Raw genomic sequence first — 26,620 nt, forward strand, 5'->3', positions numbered from 1 at the left:
CAATTATATATATATATGTGTATATATATATATATATATATGTATATATATATATATGTGTATGTATATATATGTATGTATATATATGTATGTATGTATATATATATATATATATATGTATGTATATATATATATATATGTGTGTATATAATATGTGTATATAATATGTGTATATATATATGTATATATATGTGTATATATATATATATATGTGTGTGTGTGTGTGTGTGTGTGTGTGTGTGTGTGTGTGTGTGTGTGTGTGTGTGTGTGTGTGTATATATATATGTATATGTGTATATATATGTCTGTATATGTATATATGTGTATGTGTGTGTGTATAAAGTTGTATTAGCCACTGTTTAGTGCTTCCTTTGGTGTAGATGTAAAGGGTTTTTGTAAATACAGTTGTCTTACGGATGTTAATTTTTTCTCATTTGTTATTTTACATTGGTTGGTCTTTGAATACACACGCACATTATAAAGACAAAGAGAGTCTCTTTGGCACATATACATACAGTATATTAGGTTCAAAAGCAAATATGATATTTTTAATCCACAACACAATAAGCAGAGTTCAACCATTTAACTCATTACAAGGTTTCTTAAAACAGTTATAATCAGTTATATTGTAGTACATTTGTAGCTAATCAGCGCCACACAATAAAATACTGTATATTTATTTTCTGTAAGTATCAAAGGCCAGACCTGATTTAACATACTCTAACAAATGAATACAGCAAATAAGCAACGTTATGAAAGACATTACACAGCTGACACAAAATTATTGTGTTATGATTAAAGCTTATTTTTCATACATGAACACTGTGAAACAATCTGTTATTAGATATCACCAGTCAAAGATAAAGCATCTAATTCAGTCTGTCGTGACTGCTGTTTCAGGTTTTTCCCATTGTCTGTAGTGTAAGGACAGGTCACACCACAGTTTGAGTAGTGAAGTTAGTGTCTGCATTATATTCTGGTCTATTGTCTGAGAAAGGACTACGCAGTGAGAAGAACTGGAATTACTTTTACTCTGGACAGGTAGCCAGTCTGTCGATCTTCTTAAAGACTTCCAAACCTCCATGTTGGAAAAATCTGAAATGAATTACGCTGTGGACGTTCAACACTCTGATTAACTTGTGAATCACAAACTATCACATCAAATTAATGCTGCAAGAACCACATCCTTGATTAGATTGACAGTGTTTATTTAAAGAGAGTGGCAGATGGAATAAAGATAGCTCTAGACCTGAGTCTGTGGACTGGGGAAGGCCTCAGAGCTAGACCTGAGTCTGTGGACTGGGGAAGGCCTCAGGGAGAACTGGCAGGAGCTTTTGGGCCAAGCATTGTGTGGGTTGGCAAGCGTGAAAATGAAAGGAAATGTGCAAGAAAACCATACAACCATGGGACCAGAGGGGAAGTGTATGAGGTGTGGTCCCACTCCTGAAATTCAGATAAATTATTTCAAAAAAGAAAAAAAGACAATGAAACAGCCCCATTGTTGGGATTAAATATTTTACAGTGCCTCAATAATGCACTGGTGAACAACCTTCAGTTGTTCATCTGATATCGGTCCACTCATGTTCACTAATTATGGCTTGTTATTATGGTACCCCGCTTCTCAGCCCACTTACAGACTGGCGACCTGTCCGGGTGTGCCCCGCCTCTCGCACTATGACTAGTCTAAAGCAGGTGAGCAGCAGCTGCTCCACAGAGCTGAGTTTGGCACACAGCATACCTTATTCCAGGTGAGATTGTTTTCATCAACATCCCAGGATTAGCATCTGAAAACGTGATTGTTGGAAACCCAGCTTTGCATTCTGTCCCCTTTCTCATAATGAAGTGTCTTTATTTGATCATGTAGTGTAATATTTAATGACAGCTCTAATTTTTTAAAACCTCGTCACCACTAATATCTTCGGATATCTGTAATCTAAGTTGCTGTCTCGATGCTGTAATGAACCTATAAGTTGAATTTGACTTATTGTTTTGGTGCTGTCGATCAACCCTTGATGACATCTCGCTAGCCAATGAGCTGGAGGTTTCATATCACATATGCTATTTGAAAATAGTATGACCAAGATTTACAAAACAGATCAAAACATATATTCAGAACAACCCAAAATAGGTGACTGAGCCATTCTCCCACAGACTTTGATAGGATCAGAAGTTATTTTGAAACCACAGCTATCGCCATGTGCTTCCTGTCATACAAAATTCTGGTTTTTAGGCATTTTTTCAGAAATACTAAAGAGAAAAAGGAGAAAATTATTCAAAGTGGATTCTTCTTTTACACAAAAACAAATATAATATAAAAATATATGATGGCTGTGGGAAATAGCCACAATAAAAAGGCCATTTCAGTCAGTTTTTCTCTTTGGTGTTTTTAAAGGTGGCACAAGTGTCACCTAAAGTGCTCTAAATTGTACAGTAAGCTGATCAGGCTTTTAAATAATCGTGGACTCTCAGTATTTCTGGAATACATGCATCACAAGGAATCTGATGTTGGTTTAAAGGTCCAGAAATGTTATATCTGAGTAAAGCGTGCGACAACACTCATCCCCTCAGTTCTGTTTGGGTCCTCTGTTGCTGCAGAGCCTTTCAAGCGGCCATAACAGTTCATCCTCTCTGGGTCTGTATGGCACCACATAGCTCTCCTCTTCAAGCAGAATTCGGTTTAATGTGCGCTCATAATTAATGTGACGTCGCGCCATAAAGATATACTGTTTCCCTACTTCCAGGTTAGGGCAGTCGCACACATTAGGGACCCACAGGAACTCCCGGTGCTCCAGGCGGAACCGGTTCCGGTAGGTGTGGATGATCTGGACGTCGTAACGAGTTTCCTCACCTCGTTGCAGCTTCAAAAGGACTCTTGCCCGGAAAACTAAAATAAAATAGCGATACTAATACAGCTGTATGTGGTAACAAGCCACTAAAAACAGCAAAAATAGAATATGTAGTCTTACCAAAGTCCTTCTGGCAATACTGTCTCTGGCGTTCTCGTCGACCTTTAACACGCTGGCATTTGCCACAATGCCCTGAAGGATATGGCAACCGCAAATTAGTTCAGACAATTGCAGACATAAATAAAAATATGTCTCATAGAAATACACCCCATGGAATTAGATGAAAAACATTAATTAGTCTTTAATTCGTGTTTCTGCCATTTAGAAGATAGTGATCCTTTTGTGACAGCCAAAAATGGCCATTGTAATAAATTCATCCCGGATGAACCCCCACTTGCCAAAAACGGGCCACAAGACAAAAAGGGAGACATACACAAATACTTATTAATAGACTATTTATTTTAAATGAAAGACACAAGAAGAGACGCTAAACTAACCATCGTGTGTGGTTAGTACAATCATTTGTGTAAATGGGTGAATAAGGTGTGTGCAGTTTTCTCAGGGGTAAGAAACAACTGAGCTCTGAGGACGTTGATAGTGCACAGGCACAGGAGCCCCATGCCAACAGATGTAACCTGCCACTCAAAGCCAAAAGGAGGGAAGGATGGAGTGGGTCATCACACACAGGCTTGGATGAGAGCCACACTGAAGGTACGTCAACACTAAAGGTGGTACTATCAAATGTTTCTTTTTAAAGGTACTTGGCTAGTAGGTTGTTCTCAGTAACTCAGATAACTTGCCACAGTTCCTCTGTGAATGTGGTCCCAGTGCCAAAACTAGGACTGGTCACAATGACTGATGCCAAAAACTTTGACCCCAAAGATGGAGCCATAACCAAAGACAGCTGCAGTCTACAGATTCTCTCTGCGATGATATTATTCTCAAGGACGTTAGCCACACTTCTGCTGTGCAGTTATCAAGTGTTGCATATACTGAAATGTCAAAGGTATCAAGTTCTTTTTTCTCTTAATGTCAGACTGATTGTTGAGATCACGGCTATGTGGGGTCACTCATAATTCTTATTCTCATGTATATATCTCATGTATATCTCATGCACATATCTTTCTTTCTACATAGCACTTTAATTCTTATTGTCTGCACTGAAGCACCGCAGCAATTTCCTAATGTTGTAAACCTCAACATCTGGCAATAAACCCATTCTGATTCTGATTCTGATTAGCAAAATACACAAGACCTCTTGTTATTCTTGTGCTTCAAGCTGTTTTTTATTACTCTAGCTTGGAGTTAATGTGGCATTTGGCCTTGGCACATATTTGGGACTGATCTAATTTATAGGGTACATGAAGTTTTAAAAAATACCAGTTTTAGCTTGTTGAGTGATGTGATGGGTTGCTTGAACATACTTTCAGGTGAGGGCTGAGGGAGGAAATTTCTACGGTTCTCGTCCCGCTCCAGACGAGGCAGGATGGGCTGGTGGGGACGCTGGTGGTGTGGTGGCTTCACTGGCTGTAAAACTAGAAGAGACAAAATCAACACACTAATATCAACATGATTTTTCAAATCCTTGGGCATCTTACAATTGGCTGTTTCTCTATGTATTGCAACCACAATCACTTTGGGCTCCAAAGCAAAAACATGGAAGAGACCAAAAACTGGTCTGAGTCTAAAACTGGTCAGTGATGTCACGGTGGCTATTTTCATCTTTTATATACAGTCTATAGTCAAGGTTGATCCACTTTTTTTTAACCTATTTTTGATTATTACTTATATTTCGTTGCTTTAGTTTTTTATTTTATTAAGTTTATTTTATTTTATTAAGTTTAGGCAACAAACCTCTGGATTTAAGAGTGGGAAGTTGTGCCTTCATTCCATTTTATCCAGCACTAATGAAAAACCTATAGCTGTGTACTAGAAAGGCAAACTCTTCCTCTGGAACTCCATTTCCATTGGCTATAAAAACATATTTTATGTCGTGTTGTGGCTTAAATGTTTGCTGTTGTTCATTTCATTTTGGATAATGATCAACAGGCATGCACTGATATTACAGCCTATCAGTTAACAGTGTTTTTCATTATATAACACAACAGGAAACATTATTTGAATATATTAATGAAATGAGAGAGCAGCAACTTTTTCTCTCTCTTTTTTTCCCCTTTCAATTATAAGTTAAAAAATGTGAAAGCAATGCCATACTACTGTTATGTTCAATTGCTTTCTCAATAAAAGAGATCATGATTGAAAAAAAAAAAAGAAATGACAGAGCAGCTTAAAAATCCACGATGTGTCTCCGTTATTCAACTTCACATTACATATCTAAAACTAAACCTGGCATTGTAAAAGATAAAATATATAAAAAACCTGCATCATACAGTCTGTTTTGCTTCGGCAAAAAAAAATTCATTCTGACTTTATTATGTATCATTGCGACCTGAAGAGTCCCGTTTTTATCTAATAAACAATCAAAATACTATTTCTGTCAATGATATGAGTTCTGCTTTTGGCAGAAATTCCCCTGCTGGAAAATGTTTTCCAGAGAGGCTACTTAGATTTATTGCAGGGTCGGATGGAGTCTGACAAGAAGGCATGGCTCCTCGGGCTCAGTGCAGATTCCCATGTGAATATTTAAGGAGAGATTGAACACATGTGTACTGTGTACTGTAATCCTGAAACTTACACCAGCTGTGTTTCTCAGCAGCAACCAGGCCAGCCTGCAGATAAACTATTTTAAAATCAAATGGGACCTGAACATGGATTCTTTTCAGCCCTTCATCCACTGTGAGTGTTTTCACTTATTCAGCTGAATTAGAACTTCTGTAAGGGTGCTGTGTGCACGCCTTTAGGTTTGCTGCCACTCGTCTGACAACTTCCTCTGTCAGACAATAAAATGCACTCATGAGCTAATCTTGGCTTTATATTTATCTCTGAAAGGAGTCACTCAGCCAATATTTCTGAGTTAGTTTCATCCCATGCTGCTGATTAAAGATGCATAAATATGTCCAAAGTAATTAATTACATATTCATTAGGTTACTCAGAAATGTGTACTTTCTGCATTTTCAAGTACTTTGCAGAGTGGTCAGCAATCTGCTATTTTCAGCATTACCACAAGTTTGTTTGTTAATTTAGCATCATTAGCGTTGCTTTATCAATTTATAAAGTCAGTGAGGAGCATCTATTGTTTCAGTTGTGTTTTTTTGTGACTTGCGTGTCTACTGCAGAGGGCATGAATGAATAGGCTGTGTCTCAGAAGGACATAGAACATGAATAACATGTTATAGTCTGACTTCAAACGAGCACCTGAGAGCATAAACACATCATAATTCCTGAAAAAACAGAGGAATGTAGCAAAACAGGCATTTTCAGCCTCAGATTTGTGCAGAATCAAACTTGTTTTTCATCCCCTGCTGGTGATTAGAAGAAATTATAATTTCTTTCTGTATTTTTACACACATTCTGTATCTGCGGTTTAAAGTGAGCACTTGCATCTGTACAGATACAGCTCTTAAATGGCTGTTAATGGCACACTTGTTATTAATCTCTCTCTCCTCCACAGCATGTCTTTATCCTGTCTTCCTTCTCTCACCCCAACCAATCACAGCAGATGGCCCCGCCCCTCCCTGAGCCTGGTTCTGCCGGAGGTTACTTCTTGTTAAAAGGGAGTTTTTCCTTCCCACTGTCACCAAAGTGCTTGCTCATAGGGGGTCATATGATTGTTGGGTTTTTCCTCTGTATCTATTACTGTAGGGTCGACCTTACAGTGTAAAGTGTCTTGAGGCGACTGTTGTTGTGATTTGGCGCTATATAAATGCAATTGAACTGACATTTTTTTTGTAGATGAGCTTTACTAACCACTGAATAATTCGGCTGCATTTTTACTTTCAAAGCATAACCGTGTGGGGTTATTTTTGTTTCTGCATGTGGCTGAAACAGCCTCTGTTTCTGGAATAAATCCATCCGTCACACAGATCACAAAGAGTCTGATGGTGATCCATGTAAACTGAGTATAAACTACTGTAAATGTTTAGTGCTATTACTGCAGAGACTGCACAGGACCAAAGCCTTAGTTTTCTTCTTTTTCTTTTTGTAACCTGGATTTCCCTGATGACTGCTCGTTGCCCAGTAATATAAAGTGAACAGAGAACACTTGTAAGTGAGTGCTGTACATGTATGTACAATACTTGGTGATGAGAAAACACTGCTTTGCATCATAGCTAGCATTCAGTTACTGAAAAGTGACAACCAAAGACCAATGGTGTTGTAGGTATTTGTGGAATGACACAATGAATCTGTCTGGTTCTGGTAACAGATCCACAGCACAACACCACAGAAGGCAGCATTTATGACGTTGGAAAGATAGCACAAAGTCCATTTTAGCTGTTATCATTAAAGAAACAATAAAAACACTGTATTCATGTAAGTATCTGCTCAGTATAGGGCAGATGGTCTGAATGTTGCTGACGGCACACTCTTTCATGAGTTTCTCCCCTTACAGGAATGACTGGCAGAAATTTCTTTAATGTGGTACTTGTGTGTTTTTAAAGGCAGCCTAAAATTTCTTCTCAACCTGAACTGAGCTTTAAGTAACATGAGGTTGTTTGAGAGGTTGACTGACTTACAGTTTACTGACTTACTAAACTAATGGTTTAATGTATGAATCTGTTTCACGAGAATTAAAGAGAGTATATGGGCCTTACACCAGTGAGGTCGGGGGGTGTTTTGTGGAACCCTGGTAGTGGTGGTTGTGGCTGAAGCAGTGGGCTGACTCCAGGGTAGGTAGCTGGCAGTATGGTGAGCCTGTCGCAGTGGGCTCCTCCTCCCGTGGAAGAGAGCATACTGGTCTGGTGGGAGCCAATACTCGTACTCAATCCCCAGGTTTCTGTCTGTTGCCAGAACCTGCACACAAGTGAACAGTTCAGAGTGGCATGGAGAAAAAGAAAAATAGCAAGCTATCAGTCAGGACCATTAGAGCCAAAGGAAGATTTCTATTTCTATCTGCAGTAACCGGATTCTTTCACCGAGCTGACATATACTCTTTCCAAAATGTTTGGGCTAACTCCAAGAAAAAGTCTTTGACTAGCTTCCTCGTTCTCATTTCTATTTTGTTGTTAGTCATCTTGTTATCAGTACATGTGCCCAGATACTTGAAGCTACTGCCACAGACTGACCAGAAATTGAAGGACCTGTCATCAGGCCTGTGTAATTCACCGTCTTGATGCTCAATCATCCAGGTAAGTAAATCTCCAAAGGTTGATTCTGTTCATCTGGACGTTTTCAGTGGGAGAAACGTTTCGTCACTCATCCAAGTGACTTCTTCAGTCTCAGCTGACTGCAGGTTTCCAATCTTATAAACAGTACATTTGCATAATGACTGAAACCAGCTGAAAACGCTACGTCCAGATGAACAGAATCAACCTTTGGAGACTGTGTAATTCACATTTTGTGAACCTTAAACATCAACTAATAATGGATTATCAGTTAGAATTCCAATCTCCTTCCTCAGTCCTCACCTGGAAATATGTTCAAATTCTAATCCATCGAATCCGTCTTGTTGTTGTTGTTGTATTAAAGTCAGATTGACAAATAGCATCTTTTTACTGTAAGTGACATGCAGCTGTATTAAATAAAATCATGTTGCATCTTCTGTGCCCCTTTGAGGTTTATATACAAACTGCAAGGATCCGACTGATCCACTACAGCTGAGGTAAGATGTTCACTAACCACTTGTGCCACATATTTAGCCAGGACAAGTCAAAAGTTAAAGCACCTAGATGAAAGTCACCAAGGGCTTTTGGGAAGTGCTTTAATTATAGAAGTCTTCCATATATTTGGGAATGCGCATGCATTTAACAAAAACTGAAACAGTCTGGTCAAACTGCTGCCCAGATGCTTTATGTGGTTTAATCCTCAACAGTTACAAACTGGGACAGATGACCAGTTGGCTCTGAGCTACATCAGCCATTATGGTACTGGTACCTTTACCTTTAAAGCTGTGGCGTGTCCAGCCCAACCAGACTGGCCACCCCAGGTGCCACCCCGAAGCTAAAACAATAAGTGAATCGAGTTTGAATGAGTCACTCACCAAAATAAATCGGGTGTTTTGAGTCATTTGAGTCACTGAGTCAGTTGCTAGGAGAGTGCAAAAAATGTACATTTTCACTCAAACTTAATTTGTCTTTTCATGTAAACCCAATTGCTAAGATGAGTGATTGAAAAAGAAAAACAACTTTTTTATAGAGCAAAAAAGAGCAAAAAAATAAAGAGTTGTAAAGGGAACATTTATTTTTATTTCAATAGAATATCAATGAAATTTCTGACAGATAGAAATGAAATGTGAATCATCAAAATCAAAAATCGAAATAAAAATAAATAAAATTCACAGATTAAAGCGTTCAAAAGTACTAGTCCACTTCAAAATTAATTGTCCCTTACAGATTGGCATTGAGGAAAATAAGCTCCCGAACTTTTCCAGGGCTGAGACGGTTCCTCTTGTCTGTAATTATTTGTCCTGCCTTTGAAAAGATCTGCTCTGATGGAACGGAAGTTGCCACTATGCAGAGTCTCGTCTTCATAATATCGCAGGTTTTTTTGAAGACAGTGGCACGGGACTTCCACCACTCCAGGGGGTCCAGCATTGGGGGTCCAGCATTGCCTCTGTGAAGGGGTTTTGGACTCCTGGCCTCAGTGATGCAAACCGCTTTTCAAAATCGGCCCAAATCACAGGCACTGTCTCAGTGGAAGGATTGGCCTGTGGGACACCCTCTCCTTCCTCTGTGCTGGGTGTTGCCAGTGGCAGTGGTCTTAAGGACCTCGATGCAGCTTCCACAACTCTTGTTACAGCATCTTCTGCATGTCTATCATGCAAAAATGCATGCTTCTTGAACCTGGGATCCAAAAGTGTAGCATCTGTAAGCAGGCTCACTTGTTCGATCCCCCCCAGCCATTTGACAGTTTCTGCCATGAGGATATCTACCATGTTGCAGATTGGCTGATAGATGGAAGGACTTCTCTGTCTGTGTGCAGTAACCCTCTGCAGCCCTCTTGCCATTAAAATGGCTTTTGATCCAGTAACAAACCTGTTGAGGAGAAATAAAGGAAAGACTGTAGTTCCATGCGTTTTAATGCAGTTATAGCCCCTGCAGTGCAGTGCATTAAGCATACATTGTCATAGAAAACCATTTCACAGTTTACATTTAATTGTAAGCTGTTGTAAGAAACATCTTAAATGCTATTATCTGGGAAAGAATTGAAAAATGTGTTTAGGCAAATGTAATGACACAGCATCAAATATATACATGTATTATGAAACTATTTTAACATACCTTTCGGCACTCAGTTCCACAGTCACTTCCTCAAAAGGCTGCAGGACCTCACAGGTTTCCTTGACCATCTCCCACTCTTCAAGTGACAGGGTTTGCAGCTGTGGATTCACCAAGGCCAGGGTGGAAATGAGGGGATCCTTCACTTCTGCAATCCGCTTCAGCATGTAATAAGTGGAATTCCACCTGGTTGGAACATCTTTCTTCAGTCGTAGTTGGGGCTGTCCCATCTGCTGCTGTGTCTCTCTCAGTTTAGCAGAAGCCACTCTGCTGCGGCGTGTATATTCAATTATTGCTTTTACCTTTCTGATAATTTCTTGAATTTGAGACTGCTGGATTCCCTTTCTGACTATTAAATTCAAAATGTGTGCAAAACAATTTAGATGGTTCCAGTGCAGAATGTCACCCACAGCCTTCTTGACATTGGCTGCACAATCACTTACACATGCAACTATCTTTTCCATAATGGCCCATTCAGTTGCAATCCTTTCCAGCTCTCTAGCCAGGTTTTCAGATGTATGGTTGTCTGTTAATTCAAAACAGTCCAACAAGTTTGACTGCAGCTTAAACTTGGTCACATAGTGGCTTGTAACAGACATGTAACTTGTTGATGTGCTGGAGGTCCAGCAGTCAGTTGTTAAGCACACAGCAGGTGCTGTCTTGATTTTTTCCTGAACATCAGCTCTTATCTTCTGAAACAAATCGGGCATCAGCTGTCTGGATACTGTACTTCTACTGGGAAGAACATATGAAGGATCAAGTGCCTTGGTGAATTCCCTAAATCCTCTGTCATCAACGATTGAAAAGGGCTGAAAATCTTGGGCAATCATTTTAACCTGGTCAACCTTGCTCTGCTGAAGTGGCATCATGGGCCTTGACACAAATGCTCCCATGTAAGACTGCCTCTGTCTTCTTTTTGCTGATTGTTGTCCTTGCCCTGCTGTGTGTGTGCTTGTATTCTCTTGCTGAGTACTTGTTGATGTGCTGCTGGAATAAACAGGTGATGTGACCGCTGTTGATAATGCTGCTGTTGAAGATTGTTGCTCCTGCTGCTGGCTGCTAGGTTGTCCAATGGTAGTAGCTGGGTTTTGACTGTGCTGTTGTTGTTGTGGGGTGCTTGCTACGGAGATGTCTTCTCATATTGGACGTGCTTCCCCCTCGAAAAGACAAAACTGCCTTGCAAATGTTGCATTGTGCATGTGTTGCACAAAAAAACCCATTGCGGGGGGGGGGTACGGTATGAAAAGGGAAAAAAAACAACAACGCTTGGACACTGCTAGCACGGGGCGCCCACAGGAACGCAAAGCAGGAGATGAAGCATAGCTGAATATGTTTCCAAACCAACTCTATTCTAAGCCAAAGACTAGAAAATATGGTGAAGCATGGTTTCACCTGCACAAGTGCCGAGGTAGGTCTCCCTGCAGGATTGGTTTCCCTGTGTCGAGAGCAGCGCTGGGCTGTTCAAATCACGGACAAACAGTATCCCACATTCTTGATTTTTAGTTCACAAACACTTGTTGTAATAACTAACTACTCCTGACATGTTGGAGATGTTAGCTCTTTATACAGTAAAGTTACAGTGGGATACAAATAATATCAGGCTGATCCTGCCACGATTCGTTCCCTCGGTTCAAATCCCGGACAAACAGCATCCCACAGCTGTTTATGTTTTTGAACCCATTTTGCACAGAGACATTTTTGGAAAAATGTATTGATAGCAATTTTGAATATTATTACACAGGAAAATAACAACTACATGTAAAATAATTACACCGTGACGCCTCTGCCTTTGTAAATAGAGGGACAGTAACTGCGTGTGTGTATGTAAGCCTGTAAAAACTGCAGATAGAGACAAAATACTGTTAATCTGACTATCTGCCACTCTGCAATTCCTCTCATGTAAACAATAACGTGGCGCACAGCTGACGTGAAAAAAAGGCACATACCTTTGACGTTGCGTGTCGAACTCTGTATTCCTCGTCCACACGTAAACGCAAAAAAGGAGTTTTAAAAAAATCTCAGTTTTCGGTGATTCGAAACGCCGTTTACGTGTGGACGAAACAGCTGCGTTTTCAAAAATACCCGTGTAGGTGTGGACGTAGCGTAAAAGAGTCAGTAGTTTATTTTATTACTACCTGTAATTTATTGCAGATTGCTTGTATTTGCTTAATTGTTTACTAAATGTTTGAGGTGTGAAATAAACCGCAATGGTGCAAAATATGGGGGTGTGTGGTTGGAAGATGTGTTTGTGCGTGTGCGCGCCAGGGGGGGCGTGAACATTTTTCATGTAAAACAAAGGGGGGCCCAGCAAAACAAGTTTGGGAACCACTGGCTTACGCTACGATTCAGCACGTGAAGGGAGGGGGTGAGTAACTCAAATGTGCTGTTAGCATGTTAGCAGAGCGCTGCTACTGTGAACAGAGGAGCTATTGTCTTGATGTGAGCTTCTACTCAGGGTTTTTTCTTCCAGTTCAGAGCAGAAATTTTTTTAAGAAACTGGCTGTTGTTTTTTTCCCCACAATTTTAATTATAAGCTAGATATATTTCTACTAATGAAATTAGTTTGCTAACAGCAACAGGGATGAGTCAGTGAGTCAGTTGGGCTTGTGAATCATGATTCACGAGTCAGTAAAGTGATTCTTGAGTATTGAATCGAACATCACTAATGAGCATCACGTTAGCAAAGGAAGGAGAGCCAAGCACGAAAGACGGCACCACAGAAAATGAGAAAATGAGGTGAAAAGAAAATGAGAGAATAAATGTCCCAGTAAGTAATATTAAGTTTGTTGAGTTTAGTAAACTTCGGTGAAATTAGAATACCAAGGAAAAAATAACAGTTAAAGAATTATTGCAGCCATCGCATATTTCAGACAGTAGGCTGCTGGGGGGAGCTAGCATAAGAGTTATGAGTTATAAGATATAATCCAAGTCGTAACATTGCTGTGTGGAGCTGCAGATTTGGTTGCATGTTAATACTGGCAGTGTCACCATGCCAGCTGACTGTACTTCGTCATCAGCCAGTGTTGTTCTTTATACATCAATATTACCAAAGTTTACCATAACGCAGCACTTACACTACACTGTGCAGTCTATCTAATTTCTCTCATTACTTATCCTATCTGCCAGCTCCATGTTATGAATAGAGTGTAAATCACCCCTGTGCCATGTTCAGTGCAGGGATGTGCAGTTCTGGATCTCAAGGCTCCTGGTCTCCCGGTTTCAGATGTTTCCATACTTCAACACAGCTGATTTAAAGAATCATTTACAGACTTCTGCACAACTAGGTGTTTGGGGATTATTTGATTTGAATTGGCTCTGTTGGTATAGGTAACATCTAAAACGTGCATGATAGGGGTCCATGAGGGCCAGAATTTGACATCCCTGACTTCTAGTCAAGGTCATACATCAGGAAAGTTGTTGTTTGTGACATAAGTTTTTGCTTTATTACTTCAGGGCCAACCAGTAGAGATAAAAGAAGAGAAAGAATGAAAAGATCTCAAAATATTGAGAATTTCTTTCTTAAGAAGGCTAAAATACACCCAGAAGCAGAGAGCAATGTCAGGGAAAGGTGGACTGAGCAGCAGTCATCACTGTCACCTGTGAGTTCTACAAATGAAGGTATGTGTGAGAAGGAAAATGCAAGGAAGGGATGTTTATATTGTCAAGGTACTTGAGTAAATGTTCACTTTCAAAACATAAATATTTTGCAACTCCAAGTGCTGCTGTTTACAAATGTTTTTGTACTTCTTGTCTTCCTAACACGTAACAGACTCATATTAAAAGTTCAAGAAGTTTATTTTTGCACAATTTATACTGAAAACATTATCAAAAGAAGGCATAGAAAGTATTTACTTGCTTTCAGGTTTCATTCAAATGTTAGTCTTTTCATTTGTTTCCCCACTTTTTTCCCGTTTCAAAATCAAACACCAGTTTGTGAGAAGATTATCTTCTTTTTTTAATAGGCAGATAAAGTTTTGCATTGGCTAATTTGCCAATTGAATGTTAAAAATGTTCATATTTTAATATTACAAAAATGCTTTTGCTCAAAACATATGTGCACTATATGTCAGTAAAAATACTATGCAAATATTGCTGTCCTTGAATGCTGAATAAACACTGACAAAGCACTGATTGTATCTCTTTTACTTTATCAACACAGTATCTAAAGACTTTGCTCTGTAGTGGTTAAAATCTCATTCTAATAAGAGTTAAAAGCGCATTCGGTTATTAGGTTTATAGGGTTATTGAATTATGGTTAACGGTTGGCAGAATTCTTTTTTAACATTATCTGCCAATTACATCTGCCACCCTTCTCCAAATCTGTGCCCCTACCTGGCCCCCCCAACAAAAGTTTTCTAGACACGCCACTGCTTTAAAGTCTTCAGTGTCAAAACAGACATGTAATTGATTTATAAAATATATATAAATATTTGGACAGAGACAACTTTTTTCTCATTTTGGTTCTGTACATTACCACAATGAATTATATATATTTGTTCTGTTCCAGCATCTTCAGATATTCTTACCATTAGATGAAGGTCTTCCTGGGTGGGTCCTGGCACCTCAAAGCTTTCCCAGGTATCTGCTGAGCGCCGATAAACCAGCTTAGTCCCTGCTACACTGTACTCGCCTGGAACGCTGATCTTCCAGTTTCCATTAATCAAAAACTGGGAGCGTCCATTCTGCAGGGCTGTGCAAGGGAAGAACAGGTCATGAGAATGAAGGAAAGACTGGCATGTCTTTCGACATCAAAGGAAACAGTTATGTTTCCTTATCAGTGGGTGAAGTTGAGGCAAAGGCCGGATGCCAGAAGCAGAAATATGGCGCCTGACTATATATGGCAGCAGTGACTCCTGGAGGGGAGAGATTTTCCATGACATGGATGGAAACAAGTACCTTCACCTGTCTTAACCAAGTGGTCAAATAAAGCCTTTATGAGGGTCTCTTTAAAGACAACAGCGCATTCTGTTTCAGGGCGTGTTTTATTTTGGTCTCATAAACTGTGATGAGAATAGATGCCCTTGGTTATTTTGCTGCCTGGGAAACGTTCAGAGGGTCCAGAAACCAAATGGGACCGTCAAGCCCACTGTCTCCAGGGAGAGGAAGCCACAGCATGTGTAGACCTGAATTATAAAACTGATTTACACTGCAGCTATGAAACAGTGATGCAAAGAGACTGCCATGGAATTAAGCTGAAAGTCAAACGCACAGCAGGCCTGGTGTGTGTAAAAGAGAGACAGGGAGAAAAAGCGGCTCTGTAGACTGATTCTTACCAAGATAATTCCTGCTGTTATCAGTGACTCGGATGTGAGTTGCTCCAGCAGGGATCATGGCCACTTCATTGTATCCAAAAGGCCCGCCTGACAGAGAGAGTAAAAGCTTGGTTTTAATTGGATTTCTTGCACCACATTCAGAAAAGGCCATTTTTTTTCCAATCAACTACACAAATACAACACCAACAGCAAGCTTGGATACAAAGTACCAGGAAGCCAGGAAACAAGAAAATCCTAGAAATCATCTAAAAGAAGCTTGTTGGTTAAACAATAATCCCACATCTGCCTCTGGGATTGCAGAGAGAGTTATGGCTCAGTCTGCAGGTTGAAGTGTCCAAAAAAAGGATGTGTCTGTAATGTTAAAGCATCTTCACGTTCAAGTCATCTTACAAGACCAGACCAGCCTCCTGACAGAAATCAACCCCTCAGTTACTTGTTTAAACTCTTTTATTAAAAACTAAATCACCAACATCAGATTACTAGACTACCACTTTATTAGAACCAGTCCATTTACCATTTTAGTGCCATGCTAAACAAGCAGTCACAAAGTTTAAACATTTTTTAAACATCTTAATGTTTTTCTGTCATTTAGAACTTTTTTCTCATTTATGTATGTGAAAATTCCACAAAATGCTGTGGATGCTATCCTAACCCCACCCTTAACTCTAAATGGTCACATGGTGGATACCAAAAACCTGCTATGCATTACTGAATTTTATTTGAAAGGCTATAAACTTGCACATCTCCAGACAATTGACTGTACTATTATCCTAGTTTGATACATTCTGTCATTTTTCAAACATAATAGATATTTAGAAGCATTCAGACTGTACTGTGCACCTGATACTCAGGGTCTACCTTTGTGTAACTGAGCAGTCAGTAAGTGCTCTGTGATCAGTGACTCACAGAAAACCTGGATTATTAATCACATGATTATAGCTTTTAAAAGAGCTTGCTGTACACTTGCAGGCGATGGTTTGTAACGTGTCATTATAAGACAAACGGGATCTGTAATGTCAGTAATATTAAACCTAATTAAGCACAAAGAAAAAGAAATATGGACTCTAAACTCCCAACCATTCCTTACAGACTGATACTTCAAGAAATAGAAAAAGTCTCAGGTGTGTCCCCGAGCGCAAAGCATCAACAGCATGAAGCTCATTTATCATGACGTATAAAGAGTGTCTCACTCTGGTTTTTCTTTTCACCAGTTTCGGAGAAAAACTATTCTCGAGGTGAATCTGCAGGGCTTTATGATGATATAGTGTTTTGAAATGTCAAAGTGGCAGGCATGTGATCAGCGATGAGCTCGGGGCCATGTGCATTTGGAGCTTGGAAAGAACCGTTTCGTGCTGCCCCATTGGCCCTCCCTCCACTGGTGAAGGAAAGGAAAAAGAGCCCTTGGAGGCTGCTGAGTCACCCAAACAAAGCAGCCTTTATCAGCCGTGTTCTTCTTTCTCAGTCTGAGCCATTATGGGCCAGGACTTCATCTATCACCTCTGGTCTCCCTACACAATGAGCTGTGAGAGAGAACCACTGTTACAGAGCCAAAGTGACACACTTGAGGTGTTAGGCACTTTGTAACTAGGTTTAATTCCCCAGAATCTGGTGCTTATTATTTGTTTATTTCCATCTATTATTCTCAGACCATTAATGTTTGAGAATAACATGAAAGCTCTGTATTATGTTGAGGTTTCCATTCATTAGATGAATGCTCCCAGCTGAATAGGAATGCCCCCTAAACAAACCTCCAAACTCACATGAGTTAAAAAGTAACTATTCTGAAGATAAAGCAGCCAACAAATTCCAAAAGCTGCCAAAAATCACATCAAAATGTAGCCAAAGTGCCTTAAACGTGCAAGGCCACTAGATGGCAACTGGTGTTTTTGCAAAAAGAATTTTGGTTAAATACCAATACTATGAAGTCTATGAAGTCTTGACCTCTGTATACACAGACTATTCCATGGTTTGCTCACCAGCTGATGACTTACATTGACATTTGAATTCTTAATTCAATTAAACAGGGCAAACAATGCAGTATAATACTGCAACCCAGTGTGTGGGGTTTGTCTGCAGTATACGGGGGAACATAGCACACAGATGCAGGATGAAGTCAAGAGGCTGGAGATGAACTTGAAGAACATGTGTCCAAGTCCAAGCTCTGCCTGCTGCTTTGTTTTTGCTCTGTTTAATAATTGAAATACATTTTGATGTGATTAAATTTCAAAGTAAACTGAGTTAGAAACAGTTTGTTCGCTGGCCGGGTTTAAGTAGTGAATACTTGTGTTTTCTAACCTGTTATTTCTCTTTTCAGATAGAGCATACAGGCAGACAAGCTTCTGAAAACCTCCTCCCAGCATGCAGTCATAGCCCACATTATCCTCTCGAGTACAAGTGCTGATGAAGGTAGAACATGATGTGGTGGCACCGAGCCAGAATGGCCCAAAGAACTTTGTGTTCTTCCTCCTCTTTCCTGAATCAACTGTAATTTTGTAGCTGTTGTTAGCTCGATTCCTCCTGGAAGGCAGCCAACTGCTTTTATTTGGTAAACGTGTTGCCATGGTTAATGTTCACTTCATCAGGGAACAGTTCCCTGAGCTTGAATGACTAATAGCATTTGGGTAGGAAAACACAAAGGGGGGACTGGAAATATCCCCACGCTGTGTTGGCATTTCAGTCCTTATTACTCTGTGTGTGTGTGTGTGTGTGTGTGTGTGTGTGTGTGTGTGTGTGTGTGTGTGTGTGTGTGTGTGTGTTTCCTACCTGCCTCCAGACTGTTGCTCTGGTACACACTCTTGTGGTGTAGGCAGGTGGCGTTGTGTCCGCCACACACCATGCAGGCATCCACCTGCTGCTTTGAGCCTAAGATGAAGTCACAGCCAGGTTTCTGTGATAAACACAGACAAACGCTTTGAGAAGGACAGTTTGCTTTGACTTAATGTCGCTCCTGTTTTTCCTAACAGCGTGCATTTTCTGCTGAGAAGTAACCTTTCTTTTGGCCTTTTCTTTGCCATGTAGTCACCTCCAGCTACTGCCGGGCCTCAGCTCTCTTCACTCTTCCTTTCTTTCTCGTATTTGCTTCTCTCTGTCATTTGCTTGCTCTTACAAACATTTACTTTGTGGAAAAACTGTACCCCAGGGCCTCAACAGGGCAGAGTGGGTTGGAGTCGTCTCTGTAAATGCCAGAGTAAAGAGCAGCGAAGACGAGCAGGATGTTTTATGGTGTGTGAAGAATCTGTTGCTAGAAAGACGACAGTGGCTGCGCTCTTCTGTGGTCTCCATTTCTGCTGTACAACCCAATCAAAGAGGTTCCCACACTAGAGATCAATAATCTGGAGAACCTATTTAATTAAAAACACATGATCTGTTTGCACAGAAGAAGACATGGATGCTGTGACATTTAGGCATGAAAGCAGATTGACAAATTGAATGGTTGAAGTTGTTGCTGAGCAGCTCTTCTAAAGTCTAGAACTGATACGGTCAGTTCACTGTTTGGTCGTTCAACAGGAAATGAACAATCAGAATCAGTAATTTAATCATTTATGTCATCCAAAGGATGACAGCTTTCCCACTGGTAACCTCCACAGCTGAAGAGAAAACTATTCTTTTTCTTAAAGTCAAAACTAATCAAGTATCAAAATCTGCAGTTTCTCAAGTGGCCACTTGAGGCAGGCGAAAACAAACCAGCCAATCCCGATGGACTCTCCATTCCAGCCAAAGACAATAAACCCACTTTGGGGTTGGATCAGGAGGGCATCCAGGGTAAAATCAAACATGTGGTGCTGCCTGCTGTGGCTAGGGAGCAGCTAAAACATAGCTAGTAATTGCAGAATGAAATAATTTCTTAAACTGAAAAGAGTTTAGATAATTTTGTGTGGTGTACATTAAAGAAACACCGCAGTTTTAGCTGTGAAGGAGTATCTACACTTACACTGCACACATACGGTCCTGTGTTCATGTGTTCACCTGCCTGAACTCAGTTTGTTACCTGCAGGACTCCACGAGCTGCAGGCTGCATCTGCTTCTTGTTTCAGGCCCAGGGCAGCTCTGACCTGGGCCAGCACAAGTCTGTGGCCCATAAATCCTCTTATATGCGCCACACACAACATGTGAGCATGCTCACACACAAATACACACGTATGCACATGCAGCATATGTAAACACAGACACAAATTAATCCTTTGTGGGCTGTGTAAAAATAGCTTCAGCAGTGAGCGTCCTCCCTTGCAGCAGATGTGTCTGCTGAGTGTTATGTATGCATGTCCCAACAGCACACGGGCTCCAGGACCCATGAGACACACGTTTGTTTCCTACCCAGTCCCCATCCGTGTGAGGGTAGGAGAGGTGAGAAGGGGACAGGCTAGATGTGGGATTGTGGAGAGCTCAGCAGAGCCATAATGCTAACTGAAGGCTGCAGTCTACACTGATGAGAGAACTGTGGTCCAAACGCACAGCATGGAGTTCACTTCTCCAGAGAGCTCCAGTGAGACTGGTCAACATCACTTATGCCTCAACAGAGTGGAGCTGAAGGCACAAGAGACTCGGGCCAGTTTTCTTTTGACATCGCCGTCATTTGAAAGCTTGGATGAGTTTTTAAGGATTTCTGTTTCCAGAAGTACAGCTCCTGTTCATTTTTTCCATAGACATGTGACTGAGTGCCGGAGCACCTCAGATGACTGAATGGACACGTAACTCTCTTCAAATAATATTTATTTGATAGAAAAGTGAAATTATTTGTTTTTTAGTAGAAAAGGAACAAAAATTAACCGTAACTCTCAATTTGGCACAAAGCATCCACATATAAAATCAAATTACTGTATAATGACTTTAAAACATGTAAATAGTTTAACTTTTAGACTATAGTGTGGTGAGAAAATATCCTGATTTTTGCATTCCTGCTATAGACCGGACGTGACATCTGCAGTCCAGTCACAGGTGTGAAAATCAAGTGCCCATATTAGGAATATCCCCTCTCCGTGACATCATACTGACCCAAGAGCAGGAAAAAATACCTGAAACAGACTGACCTTCGTATCTGAATCCTCGGCCATGTTCAACATAAGCATCTGGCATTGCTTATGACAGAAAACAAGGAAATCCATAATAGGTCTGCTTTAAATCTTCTATGCGGTAAACATAGGAAACACTGACACACACACAGACCGGGTACCACTCACCAGGCAGCGTCCGTTCACACACACTGCTCCTGAGTCCTTGTCGCAGGCTGTGCCATCAAGCACTCGGCCAAAGTTGAAGTAGAAGTTGTGACCCAAGGCCAAGCAGCTGAGTTCACAGGGGTTAGAGCCTGGCAGAGAAGATATTCAGTCAGTGGCTCATTATAATATTATGGGAAAATAGGTGAAGCAAAGAGGCAGCGGGGGAGGTGACTGAACAGCAAAAACAACCAGAACATGGAGAAAGAGAGCAAACTGAACGAACAGCAACAAAGTCCTGGGATTTAACTTCCAGTAGGCCACAGCAGGATGTGCGAGCTACACGGCTGCCACAAACACACAAACTACACCTGCGTACAGCTGCTGAGCTTTTTTATTGTTTAGCTACAGTCTGTATGGGCCTTAAAAAACACAGTCTCTGCACATCCACGAGCTATACATCTGAGTCCCTGGAAAACAGAAAAAAGCGCTGTTTTATATGCTCATCGAGGCTCTGAATGTTATTGGGGAACACTTTTTAAATTCATCTCCAGACATTTTGCTGTAGTTTGTTATATTCTACACAGATTAAGCCCAAAAGACACATTTTACAGTCGTGGTTTAAATTCAGTGTTAGGACCGAGCAGGCTGCTTATGGTGTTAGTGTGGTGCCATCTGTCCCATCACGATGCCCACAAGTAGTAGAAAAACTGTATTTCAAATATATCTGGTCTAAAAGCCACGAGTGCCCAGGAATTGCTTTATTGGTGTGCAGGGTTTTTTGTGTTTTCTAGTTTTAAAACGTGCTTCTGAAGACAACATAGAAAAAAGTCTCTCTTTCAATCCATGTTAGATATCACTCTTCTCCTCAGAGGCCTGTAGATCGAATAGGAACGTTCGCTGGCTTTCAAGGAAGCATCTTTTGAAAGAAAACCATTTTTCCTTCGATCTGGTGATTAAATGATGCCTGCAGAGAGTAAACTGTGGGCTTAGAAAATTTTCATACATATATAAAAACCACACATTGCATAAATGAGCCATCTGTCTCAGCATTCATATGGTGACTCTATAACAAGCCACGTGGGACTAGTTACATCCAAAACTGATCTCTTCACTGCACAACAAAAACAACAACATATACTGAAGAAGTCTTAAGTAGAAAGAGGGTGAATCATCTCACTGACCTCCATGAAAGGTGGTCCATCTGAAGGAGTTGCCAGCCACCAGCGGCCTGTCATTAAAGGCAGCACACTGCATCTCTCGGAAATCCTCCGAGCCAGGGGGACAGTCCTGCACACACACAGACACACAGCATCAACACCCTGACGTCCTGGAGGATGAACCTTTGTTACGACCATGCCATACAATATAGGCTTCACATCGAAGGAACCGTCTACCTGATTTTGAACTCTCTCAGTGAAACCGTTTTGATTGCTACACTGTAACAATTACTCTGCATACAGAGACACATTATTGCTTTATCATGAAGCGCAAACAGTGGCAGGACCGCCGCCGCGGTGCAGACGCAGGTTAAACTGTCAGTGAAATTCCAGATCACACCCTGAAAGTCGCTGATCGTTATACCCTGGACATTCCTTCACGAGCAAACATTAGCCATTGCTCTACAGTGTTTGCATAAAATGTGTGCGTATTTTTTTTAAATAAAGACCAAAAGCCTTTTTGTTGAAAGGACCTTGGTGTTGCAGATCTTGTACTGTCTGGGATCTCCTGCACATGGTCCACCCACTGGATTCCTGGGACACAGAAATAAAAGAGATGTATAGGATTAGGTAAGAGAACAGTAGGAAACACTGTGGCTTAAAAATGTTAAAATATAAATTTCATATCCCTTCAAAAATATCTATGAAGGTTTTTCTGAAAAAAAAAGTCTGACTGAAACGTCGCATAAAATTTTGAAAACTGTCCGTATTTTCTCCCGTGCTAACCTTGTGATGCAGGTGCGTGACCTCACAGATGCTCCGCCCCCACAGGTGCGTGAGCACACAGACCAGCCGCTCCATGTTGCCCACTCATTTCTGAAGTGCAGCTGCCTCCGTGTGCGAGCTGGACGCACCGACAAATCGTTGCTGTTAGGACCCCACGCCGAAATCCAAGAGGGCTGGAAAAAAAGCATAAAACAGAGAGACAATTACAAAGACAACTTTAAGAACAGGTAACACAAACATGGGAGCATGAGAGCAGGACACTGGGAGAAGATCAGGTAGACACCAAATGAGTGTACACGCTGAAACCTTTTATCAAATGTAGATGGAGTATTTGTATTGGAAGCATTAGGTTTCTATCATATCTCTCTGCAGTTATTTAGGTCACAAGAGTCACAGTAACAGATGCTAGTGTTGCAGTAACACATGTTGCAACCTATGTATATATTCTGTGGTAGGGCTGTTCGATATAACGATATATATCGGATGATGATATAAAAACATCTATCGTTTCATTTTACGCTATTGTTTGTTTCGTGGTGTATTAAAGTTCTCTCTTTCTCTTATATTTAATATAACCACACTACAGGCGCCTGTTTTTATGCGTCGTGGTTAACAACAACCATGGTAACAGCATCGCGTGTCCGCTTGTTTATGTTCCACATAAACCTTTCACAATAAAGCTCAAGATCCTGTTGAGACTTTTCAAAATAAACTGAATCACGTGAAAGAGCAGATTATTTACGGATGAGAAGTAAAAAGGAGCCGCCAGGTGCTAAAAAATAGTCCTTAGACTCAAACGTTAGAACAGGCTTTTCCCCGCAGCACGCCGTGTAATAAATATTCACAAAGAAAACAGCGGCCGTTACAACTTATGTCTAAAAATGTATCGTTTCATGCATTGGTTAAAACACTCTACTCCAGGTACACGACGCCCAGCTGGAAACACTTCCCGCAATACGAGCTGCCCGAGATTCACAGAATTTACAGAAAATGTTACATTTTTGTGATTTATATCGTTATCGGGACGATAGAAATCTTATATAGGGATATGAGATTTTGGTCATATCGCACAGCCCTATTCTGTGGTTATAACCAGAGATTTTTCTTTAGTTCACAGTATCTGCAAAGAAGTTTAACTATAGTTGTGGCACTAATCTACAGGCACAGGCATTCTTTATCTATGCATTGGCTGTTTAGAGCTTTGTGTGCTATTTTCTTCCATGACATGCTTCTTTCATTCTAAAAATGCTCCATTTACACATGTAGTCTTAGTCTGAGCGTTTATGCAAACGTCAATGTCAATGAATATTTATTATCAGAAACTGTTGGTGCCCAGAGGTTGAACACTGACTTTCCTAGCCACAAACACGTTTCCATCCTATTTTTATTCCTCTGTGACTGGCTCACAATCATCTTGATCCATGTGCTACTGTGTTATGTTTTTTTAATATGATCTTTCTTTGAACAATGTTTAAGTTCTTACTGAGAGATTGAAAGTGCAGAAACAACACGACTCCCTGCTCTGTTGTTACTGTGCTCTGCTCTGCAATCACTCTGCACTCATGTCCTGCATGTTCAAAGCTGTTAGGTGGCAACTGGCCACTGTCAGCAACTCCGAGTCATTTGTGTCATGCATAAGGGAGAAAGCAGAGAATGATGAAATATCGTTTGTGGGAGGGAAAATCCTGGAGCCAGATAAATCTATTTAAAGAGCAGACGTATGAAGAACAACAGTCAACCTTGTGAGCCTGGTGGATCAGGATCAGCGGAACAATAAAAGTGATTAGAGAAACCTCAGTGCTGCTCCTCAAACACATTCCACAGTTTCTGCCCTGGAGGACGACTGAAACTGGCAGCATTCCCACTGGTTGCTCATACTGCACACACACGTTTAACTCTTTACACACATGCAACAGCTGCAGCAGACTCGCTGTCATGGATGGCTGAAGCCACAGACAGCAAGTACACAAAACATGTCAGACGGAAAGTTGGTTACATGTATTTAAACTGATTCATATCTACAATATTTAAACAACACTGAAGATTACATTTGAAATAAATCCAAAAGAGGCAGCATGTGCACTGAGAGAGACAAGCTGAAGAAAAATGATTTCAAACAGTTATCTAATAAAGACTTTATGCCAGCATGCCGACGATTTGTCACGTCCTGAGGCGTTCCATGGGAAAGCTAAAGGTAACCTTCCGCGTCCCCATGACACGTGCCCGATTGTGGATGGAATCCAATAGAAGGATGCTGCCGGCAGTAGCTCACGTTCCAGCCATGTATTCCAGCCCTAACCCTAACCTCATGCCTAACCTTGTGTGTTTTCCAAAGCAATTCATGATGAGAAAGTAAAATAAATGTACATTGTAGATTCAGTCCAAATGGTTCTCATGTTTCCTTCTGTTTCAAACGCATAACATAGGAACGTGTTGGGGGGCTGAAAGCGTAACATACCGACGATTTGTCACATGGCATCAGATGTTACGCGTTTGGAGTGAGAACGTGTTGCTTATGCATGAGTATGTTTCTTAGTAAAAGCATCATATAGATTTAAATCAAATATTAATTTAATGATCTGGCTCTAATTTAACAGTTGCACCAGGTTATGTGGCAAACAAGATGATTATTACAACCTCAGCGTGCTACTCTTCACTGTCATAACATTTTAAATGGTGTCAGTATTGCAACAAAACAACACATTTACTGAGTTTTACTGCAACAACAACAAAAATGGATGTTCACAAATGAAACAGAAAACTCTTTGTATGCAGCTGATGTTGCACCACGTCTGTGTCGGTTCATCCAGGTCCTGGTTTAAGTTTAAGGAGCAAGAAATCCAACAGACTTCTTTAGGTTCCGTGAAGACGTTTCACCTCTCATCCAAAAGGGAGTCTTCTTCACTTCTAAAACCAAAGAGTGGCAATGTGATGAGGCTCATGATTAATCTGAACTAGGTTTTAAATACTGCGGACATTTGGTTTACGTGACAAAAAGAAAACAATAATGGATTGACCTCCCCAGAGCTTGAACCTCAAGCAAAGAAGATCTTTCGACTGTCCTTCAAGAAGCCTGGTGAAGAAACAAGAAGAAAGCCTGCCTACACCAGTGCAGGCTGTGTTGAAGAACAAAGCTTTCCTGCTCATGAGAAAATGTCAAACTCTGGTTTGGCTGTTATTAAGATAAACTTTAGTGGAAAAAGGAGCCAGGCTACTAAACAAAGGCTGATACGTGTGTAAACCAAGATCACTGATGTTAATTCAATTATAGTCTATAATGTTTGTTTAAAATAATACTGACATTATTTCCTAGTTTTAGTTATGTAACTAAATGAAAAAATAAATCATCTACTGTCACGGCTAGCAGGGCAAGCCGTGTGAGTTTTAATAGAGGACCCAAGATGCAAGCAGCTTCAGATGCAAGTGAGCTTTATTAATAAGGATGGACACACAAACCGGAATGTAGCAGGCACAAAACAAAACCTAAGAGAAACCTAAACTGGGAAAACTAACACAACTAACCTGAAACCAGAACAACCGCAGGGAGACTCGGGGAAGCAACAAAGAGGAACCAGCAACAGGCAGGAGAACACACAGGGCTTTAATACTCACAGGACTAATTATGGGATGGGAGAGAGGAGGGGAACACACCTGGGAGAAATCAGGGCTAACGAGACACAGACATAAAGCTGAGAACACTCACATGTGACAGAGACCTTCAGAATAAAACAGGAAACTCACAGACACAGAACCAGACAAGGCATTGAACTTAACAGACAGATTCACGAGCAGACAGTGTGACACCATGGACAGACAGAAGGAACACAGAGAAGTGGGAGCAAGTAGGCTCAGAACAGAAACCTAACAAATGACAAACCTTACCGAAAGACATAACCAGAATAAACAAGAACATAGAACAATATAAGGAAACACAAAACACTGAGTTGTCAGACTCAGGATCATAACATCTACAAGCTGAGTTGTAATTAATATTAGCAAGAAAGGTTCAATTCGATCCAATTTTATTTATATAGCGCCAAATCACAACAACAGTCGCCTCAAGGTGC

At 40.7% G+C, this 26,620-nt stretch overlaps 1 protein-coding gene across 3 annotated transcripts in view; it reads right to left on the minus strand.

The window, feature by feature from the left end:
• Positions 1-521: 521 nt before the first annotated feature.
• adamtsl5 (ADAMTS like 5) overlaps positions 522-26,620 on the minus strand; it is a 67,212-nt gene continuing 41,113 nt past the window's right edge. For 2 of the 3 annotated variants that reach the window (XM_085461228.1, XM_085461241.1), the window contains 11 exons: positions 22,554-22,726; positions 22,301-22,361; positions 21,792-21,897; positions 20,632-20,759; positions 18,218-18,341; positions 15,455-15,541; positions 14,708-14,871; positions 7,560-7,758; positions 4,271-4,381; positions 2,967-3,038; positions 522-2,884 (listed from right to left, as the gene is read on the minus strand). In XM_085461228.1, coding sequence (XP_085317354.1) covers positions 2,565-2,884; positions 2,967-3,038; positions 4,271-4,381; positions 7,560-7,758; positions 14,708-14,871; positions 15,455-15,541; positions 18,218-18,341; positions 20,632-20,759; positions 21,792-21,897; positions 22,301-22,361; positions 22,554-22,726 — 1,545 coding nt within the window. In that variant the 3' untranslated portion in view covers positions 522-2,564. The remainder of the gene's footprint in view (positions 2,885-2,966; positions 3,039-4,270; positions 4,382-7,559; positions 7,759-14,707; positions 14,872-15,454; positions 15,542-18,217; positions 18,342-20,631; positions 20,760-21,791; positions 21,898-22,300; positions 22,362-22,553; positions 22,727-26,620) is intronic. The other variant, XR_014921145.1, reaches the window with a different exon arrangement.

The sequence above is a fragment of the Copadichromis virginalis genome, linkage group LG1 (genome assembly GCF_057382275.1).
Source record: "Copadichromis virginalis isolate Kocher_CV1m ecotype Utaka linkage group LG1, C_Virginalis_male_GT1.1, whole genome shotgun sequence".
In the NCBI taxonomy this organism is placed as follows: domain Eukaryota; kingdom Metazoa; phylum Chordata; class Actinopteri; order Cichliformes; family Cichlidae; genus Copadichromis; species Copadichromis virginalis.